Genomic DNA, 8,085 nt, shown 5'->3' with positions numbered 1-8,085 from the left:
TATTCCCTTTGTCATCGGCATGTTACTTGCCCGAGATTCGATCGTCGACATCTTCATATCTAGTTCAATCTCGTTACCGGCAAGTCTATTTACTCATTCTGTAATACATCATCTCGTAACTAACTCATTAGTTAGCTTGCAAGGCTTATTATGATGTGCATTACCGAGAGGGCCTAGAGATACCTCTCCGATACTCGGAGTGACAAATCCTAATCTTGATCTCTATGCCAACCCAACAAACACCTCGGAGACACCTGTAGAGCACCTTTATAATCACCTAGTTACGTTGTGACATTTCATAGCACACGAGGTGTTCCTCCGGTATTCGGGAGTTGTATAATCTATAGTCAAAGGAATATGTATAAGTCATGAAGAAAGCAATAGCAATAAAACTTAATGATCATAATGCTAAGCTAACGGATGGGTCTTGTCCATCACATCATTCTCTAATAATGTGATCCCGTTCATCAAATGACAACACATGTCTATGTTCAGGAAACATACCCATCTTTGATTAATGAGTCAGTCAAGTAGAGGCATACTAGGGACACTCTGTTTCGTCTATGTATTCACACATGTATTAAGTTTCTGGTTAATACAATTCTAGCATGAATAATAAACATTTATCATGATATAACGAAATATAATAAAAATTTATTATTGCCTCTAGGGCATATTTCCTTCAAAGAGTCCACCATAACTACCTACGGATTGAGCAATATCCTTCAAATAAGTTGTCTCTTGTGCATGCAATAAAAATTGCTCTAATATGTATGATCTTTTATTGAAAGGGAAATAAGCTTTGTATGAACTTATGATGATGGAGTAATAAAAGTGACAAACTGCTCAATAAAGGTCATTATCATAAGGGGCAATACTAAAGTGATGTTTCTTTGCATTAAGAGTTTGCACATACAACCTAAAGCCTCTGCTTCTATCTGTGAAGGGCCTATCTTTTATGTTTTCTGTTAAAACTTTACTTTCATGCATGAGTCAAAATATTTTCCTCTATTCCAATCTAAAATACTCTCAACTTGGCAAACATAATGTGGTGAGGAAAGATCCAGACACATATATCCGGTTGAGTATATATGATCATGAGTTATTATTGTTGAAAGTTATCCCTGAGGTAAATAAGTTGGGAGGTGAAACATTAAACCCCCATCTTCCTTTATGTTTGATTGAAACAATTTGTTCTAAAAATATGAAGTGAGTACCAGCAATCGTTAGAGGACTATATGATATTTGAGTATGTGAAGTTTGCTAAACTAAAGCTCTTACATAGACTCTTCTGGAAGAGATGATGAATTGCAATTGTTTGTTGACTATGAACATAGTTTGTTGAGTTTCAAGAGGGTTTACGGTTCATACCTTAAAATGTGAATAGCTTGATACTTGATTATGAGAAATTTTATGAATAAGAGTTTTTGTTCATGGAATATAATGATAATTATAAATGTGATGCTGCAATTTCTGTATTTTTTATTAACACCTCTCTCTATAAACATGTGGTCATATTTATCGAGTTCGGTATTTGCTTGAGGACAAGCGGATTCTAAGCTTGGGGGAGTTGATATGTCCATTTTGCATCATTATTTCCTACTGTTATTTATCTTATTTTGATGTTATATTTCATATTATGATGCAATTCTAATGCCTTTTCTCTCTTAAAATGCAAAATACATCAAGAGAGGGGGATTACCGGCAGCTGGAATTCTGACATGAAGAAACTACAACGGAGATTTATTTTGTAATATATAAAAAATAATGAAAGAAAGAAGCACCAAAGAAGAGCCATAGGGGGGCCACAAGGGCAGGGGACGCGACCACCCCCTCTCTGCGTCACCTGGGCTTGTGGAGCCCTTGTGGTCCCGTCCCGATGTTCTTTTGCTATATATTACCATTTTTCGTAGAAAAAAGAATGAGAGGATTTTCGGGTCTTTCCGCACCGTCTAGAGGCGGAACCAGGACATGAGAACTTTTATTCTCTGGAGGAACGATTCTACCGGGGATACTTCCCTCCAGGAGGGGGAAATCGAAGCCTTCATCACCACCATCGCTCTCCTCATTGTGGGAATCATCAACATATTCACCAACATCATCTCATATATAAACCCTATTCCATCTCCTGTGTTCAATCTTTGTATCAAACCTTAGATTGTTACCTGCGGTGCTACTAGTATTTATTACATCTTATAGTTGATGCTAGTTGTTTTACTTGGTGGAAGATTATTATGTTTAGATTGTCAATCATATGTTTATACCCACCGATCATGTTCAATATGATGAGTTGTGAGTAGTTCTATTTGTTCTTGAGGACATGGGAGAAGTCTTGTTGCTAGCAATCATTTGAAATTGATCGCAATCTAATGTTTTGATATTATGTTGTGTTGTTCTTTCTTTATGGTGTTATGTGAATGTCGACTACATGACACTTCACCATCTATGGGCCTAGGGGAAGGCATTCCTGAACTATTTTCTAGATGATGGGTTGCAGGAGTGATAGAAACCTAAACCTCAGTTTATGAATTGTTCCTTAAGGGGATGTTCTGGATCCATATGTTAAATGCTATGGTTAGATTTATCTTAATTACTTCTCTTGTATTTGCAGATGCTTGCATGGAGAGTATAATCATAAATAGGTATTTGTTCAAGTAAGGGCAGTACCTTAGTTCTAGTCCACCCATATAGCATTTGCCAGATCTGTTGGCTCTCTTGATATATTCACAGTTGATGTGTAAATCAAGGAAGATAGTTGGCTCGCTCCTAGTGCAGTGACTTCGATCTCTTCTTTCTGATTTATTCTACATTATGGGCTGGTTTGTGAAGAATTGCAAGCCTTCTCTGCTTAGGGTGATCCATAACCGATGCTCCTTCAACGGTTGCCGAATTTCGTTTCTTACGACAAGTGACTATTGGTAGTCTTCAAAGCTTGGTATGACGAGTACTAGCATACGTGGTTGTCGAGTACTACATCCATCTAGTTTTATTAGTCCTCTTTGTATTTTGTGCTAAACTTTGACCTTAGATTTGATTAGCAAAATATAAGTTATATGCCATAAAAATTATGTTGCTAGATTCATATTTGAAAGAAGTTTCCAATGATGTTATTTTGTCACATATAGATTATATTTTGCTAATTAAATCTATGATCAAACTTTGACCCAAGAAGCAAGGGGGACTAATTAACCCAGAGAAAGGCTGTATAACTCAATTCCGCCCCAAACAATTCCAGTAGATCTAGGGAACCGCCTACCGACTAAGAATTTCTTTTGGCCCCTTCTTCATGTTAGACTAAACACAAGGAGCATGCTCCAAAGAAATTCTTTTCACCTTCCCGGCTATAATTGTGTCTTATACCAAGAGCAAACAAATGATACACATCTGCACTTATTTTTGGACTACCCATTTGCCCAGAGTTGTTAGTTGAAGCTTATCCCTAACAAGCAAATAACATTACCTCTTTTCATGAAGTGGAATTGGTTAAAAGGGTCATAGCAAAGGCTTTTTGCTATGACGGTTATCATTCTATCCTACCAGAACTTCTGGAAATAAGAAATGAGAAAATCTTTCATAACAAATATCCTAGCATTGATGATTGGAGCAGAAACCTCAAAGAGGATCTTATTCTAGTTGCCCTCAAATTAAAAACGAGCATTTCCATAACTTCCAATCTTGGATACAACTTGTATTCTAGCCCCCTTTTCAGTATTTTACCCTCCCTCCTAAACATACAACTCTTGTAATTATTTGCTCCCTAAACCCTAGAATACACACAGTAGGCTCATTTCTTACCATGTTCCTGGCAAACTAGCATCCATGGTTGTCGAGTATAATTCATGGAGCTAGCGGGTCGTACACATAATATGCTATTTCAATATTTTCATCTTCCCCGACGGTTTAGTTACTATAGATGTTTGGCATCCTGCCTTGGAAGGAATTCGTCTTTTTCGTCATCTTAGGTTTCTATAGCAAATCAAAGCAACATTATTGAATACTACAAAATACCTCCCATATCATACGTTGATGGGTCGTGGGCTCTATTGGGATGGCAAAATAGAAGTATAAAATACCCTTTGGCCCTTTAGGAAATGACAAAGTTACCAATCGAGGCAACTGGCTCGATCTATCTAGTAATGGTACTATGGTACCATAAAAGGAATAAGACAAAGACTTTCCAACTTCCATATTTGATGGAAAACTGGGAGGTTAAAGAATCAAAAGTATGTAGCGTAATAGAACTTGTTATTTGATTGTAAAAGTTCTGAGGTTGTTAGTTTATCAAACGTTTGGTTACCGGTCGCTGTAATCCACCCGTGTATGAAAGCTGGGTATATGATGCAGCTAATCGTTGCCAGCTGATGATCACAAGCAAGGAACAATTGAGTATTTAATGCGTCAGAAATTAACATTCAAGGTAGTTGGGAGATTGGTAATGCATGCTCTTGCTTGGAGGTTTCCGTTGGAGATAACAGATTTGGCCGTTTCCCTTAAAAGTTTTTTCTCAGGAGGAAGCGGTTCTTGTCGACCCTTACGCATCATCTTCATCCATGGGGTCAGCGAGTTTGTCCTCTATAGGCACCGTCTGTGCCGCCATGGTAGCTGCATAGCTTGCGAGCCAAAAGAAGTCGTTAATGTGTGTCGTAGGTCATCGGCGGTGCCACCATTTTGTTGGTGGTGTCAAGAGCGGTGGCTTGTCGCGTCAGGTCAGCCGTGGCATCGTGGAAGCCTAGTATAAGTCTAAAGCAACTCATGTATTCAAGGCTGACGCGTGGATCTCCCACGGGTAGCGGAGGGTGCACGTGTCTCCTTTGGATTATCTTGTAAATTTTCTTTTAGTCATGACTATTTTTGTAACTAGGGGATGTTATGCCCCTATTATGTAGTACCTTTTTTTTCTTTCTAATCCCTTGTCATGCATCTTTTTTTGACATCAAAGTACTCTTTATTGCAAGGTGATCACCATATTATCTTCTACAAGAATATCAGCAATCTCTACAGGTGAATCTTCCATCGACCCGGCACACACACCTTCGAGCTTAATATACAAAGGAGATGCTAGTTTGCTAAAGAAAAGATTCAGGGCAGTTACTAAATCTATCAAAAAACTCAGGACGGTTGCATCCCGGAATTTTCTAAGCGGGTTCCAGCATGGATTGATGGATGGTACATAATCACGTATCAGGTAGCAGCATCATTGTGCTCGTGAATGAAATCGCAAGTGCCCTTATTTTTTCCCCTAACGAATCCGCAGCGTGTTAATTAGGTACCTCTACGCAACTTCGTCCTACATGATTCGGTGGTTGCCTGTTAAACAGGTTGGTTCCGATGATTGATTCCAACAAGAGTCAGTCAGGCCAACGTCCACGCTTTAATTGTAACGCAAACATTGCTGTTCCTGCTGTTCCCGCCCGAATCTCTCGTTCCTAACGCGGCATCGTCGCCAAAGGCAGCACTTAGCTGTACGTTCCTGAAAGAGAATACGATTTTCCAGAGTACTGTGCGTATCTCTTTCTAGCAGAAATGGAACACAGCTCAGAGCATCAGCCTGAGCAGGGCAGGTAGGGGTGCAAGCTGACGGCGTCCCCATGTCCACGACCGTCGTCGAAGCAAAAATTACACGACGGGGTCGGCATGTCCACGACTGTCCGTGAACAGAAATATGCAGATGATGTCTAAGGGCGAGTTTTGCTACATCTACGGAAAATAGTCTTAAACTTATGTAGTACAGTACAAGCTTACATGGTCAGGCCTACCCGTGAAATTCAAGGGGAAGGTGATTAGTTTATACAAAGAAAAGTTACGTAACATCATGTAAGAGGTTACATAGGTGTATCATTTTTGCTCAAGGGCAGGTCCGCACTACGCAGTGTGGACAGAAACATGCAATGTGTAACTGCCGAGCCGTGATTTCTCGCAGGATTTGCTCCGGTAGCCATGTGACCCCTACACAAAGCACGTCGTCGGGTGCAACAACCGTGGATGGCGATCGCGTCGCCCTGCACTGCGCCTGCCTATAAATACCCCGGCAATATGTTACTCCCAGAACATCAAAGCATACATAGCTCAGCCTCCCAGCCCGACCTGCTCAGTGCGCTGGTACACTACCCCCACAAGCTCGAAGAAGCGGTGGTGCTTTGACATGGCTCCTCTTTCGTCCAAGGCCGTTGCACTCGTTGCACTGTCCTCCCTCCTCGTCACCTACGCCTCTGCCGGCGCCGGGAACTTCAACGACTCCGCCTTCACCGCCGACCCCAACTGGGAGGACGCCAGGGCCACCTGGTACGGCGCGCCCACCGGCGCCGGCCCCGACGACGACGGTACGTCCGTATGCGCCGGCCGGTGCATGCATGGCGCCGCGGCCTTCGCTTAACTGATCGTTTGTGTAATAACATGCGGTGATCGATGTGCGTTCAGGCGGTGCGTGCGGGTTCAAGAACACCAACCAGTACCCCTTCTCCTCCATGACATCCTGCGGCAACGAGCCCATCTTCAAGGACGGCAAGGGGTGCGGCTCCTGCTACCAGGTAGCTACACTAGCTCGTTCGTCATATTTTTGGTGGTTTGCCCCTGCCGTACGTGGTGGAAATGGAGCTGGTGACACAGTGCTAGTCTTGACTTGTGATCGTTTACTATCGCCTTTTCAGATACGGTGCACCAACGACCAGTCCTGCTCCGGCAACCCGGAGACGGTGGTCATCACCGACATGAACTACTACCCGGTTGCCAAGTACCACTTCGACCTGAGCGGCACCGCGTTCGGCGCCATGGCCAAGCCCGGCCTCAGCGAGAAGCTCCGCCACTCGGGCATCATCGACATCCAGTTCAAGAGGTCGGTGGCATGCATTTCATCACTCGTTGCACGAATCCTATCTGGCCCTACCTGAACGATGAACAGTCTCATACTCTATATAACCAGTGCTTTTGTTGCCCAACAAAACTTTCACGACGGCGACCGGTTTAACTGGGACCCAAATAGATTCGCAGCGAATAATACTACTCTATTTTGAGTACCGTCGCCTCACACTTATTTGCCGTCGTCCCGGCTCGGTTACGAAGTAAGCTACAATGGCACATGGGTTGCTGATTGCTGCTGATGATGATTGATGCAGAGTGCCGTGCGAGTTCCCCGGTCTCAAGGTGACCTTCCACGTGGAGCAGGGGTCGAACCCGGTGTACTTCGCTGTGCTGGTGGAGTACGAGGACGGCGACGGCGACGTGGTGCAGGTGGACCTCATGGAGGCCAACTCCGGGACGTGGACGCCGATGCGCGAGTCGTGGGGATCCATCTGGCGGCTGGACTCCGGCCACCGCCTCCAGGCGCCCTTCTCCATGCGCATCACCAACGAGTCCGGCAAGACGCTGGTGGCCGACAAGGTCATCCCGGCCAACTGGGCGCCCAGCACCTTCTACCGCTCCATCGTCCAGTACAGCTGAAGCTGCTCATCATCTGGAATCATGGCATGCATTGGCTTGATTTGGTATCTGTACTATCATGGATCGTTTTGCATGGGTACGTACTACCGAGGAGGTTTTTGATTAAGGTTAAGGTTGGGTCGTCGATCGGGTGTCATGTAGGCGTCGTCGTGCATGTGTGTGTCGAATACGTCGGTGGGATATGGAGGAGGGGCACTTTTGCATGTGCACTCCCGCGCCCACTGTCACTGTACCAGTGTGTAAGCAGACCATAAGTTATTACTGTTTGTGTGCACTCCTGCTTAACTCTTGTCCCTCCTTCAGTCTCTCATCAGTACTGCCGGTACTCATCTGTTCGTATTGCCCTAGTACTTGTCAAACTTGATTATGCGCACCAGGAATTCGATCCTAACTTTCTAACCAACGTACGGGCACGGCCAGTGGAAATTCTACTCTGTTCCGGTAGATTCGACGATCTTGGAGAGGTCGGTACGTCATAATTTTTGCAACGACCAGAGAAAGCACGCAGTCGAGTATGTCTGCGTCATATCAGTTACCACCGACTAGCTAGTGCGTCTATCGAACGCAAAGGGCGCCAATCACCCGGCACATGTCTTTCACTTTCGAAAGCTCCTTTTCTTTCCGTATGGTAACCACTAACCAATTCGT

At 43.8% G+C, this 8,085-nt stretch overlaps 1 protein-coding gene across 1 annotated transcript; it reads left to right on the top strand.

Annotated features, from left to right (window-relative positions):
- The first annotated feature begins 6,050 nt into the window (after positions 1-6,050).
- On the top strand, positions 6,051-7,722 carry LOC125513221 (expansin-B3-like). Its single transcript, XM_048678269.1, has 4 exons — positions 6,051-6,320; positions 6,418-6,527; positions 6,648-6,832; positions 7,113-7,722. Exons 1-4 carry the CDS (start codon positions 6,143-6,145, stop codon positions 7,435-7,437), a joined length of 798 nt encoding a protein of 265 aa, XP_048534226.1. The 5' UTR covers positions 6,051-6,142; the 3' UTR covers positions 7,438-7,722.
- The last annotated feature ends 363 nt before the right edge of the window (positions 7,723-8,085 follow it).

The sequence above is a fragment of the Triticum urartu genome, chromosome 1, assembly GCF_003073215.2.
Source record: "Triticum urartu cultivar G1812 chromosome 1, Tu2.1, whole genome shotgun sequence".
Taxonomy (NCBI): domain Eukaryota; kingdom Viridiplantae; phylum Streptophyta; class Magnoliopsida; order Poales; family Poaceae; genus Triticum; species Triticum urartu.
The sequence above is the reverse complement of the archived record's forward strand: the minus strand, read 5'-3'. Positions and strand labels throughout refer to the sequence as shown.

Coding starts and splice junctions, on each gene's coding strand:
- LOC125513221 (XM_048678269.1), top strand. CDS start 6,143: ATGGCTCCTCTTTCGTCCAAGGCCGTTGCACTCGTTGCACTGTCCTCC. Junction 6,321..6,417: donor CGCCGGCCCCGACGACGACG/GTACGTCCGTAT, acceptor ATGTGCGTTCAG/GCGGTGCGTGCGGGTTCAAG. Junction 6,833..7,112: donor ATCGACATCCAGTTCAAGAG/GTCGGTGGCATG, acceptor TGATTGATGCAG/AGTGCCGTGCGAGTTCCCCG.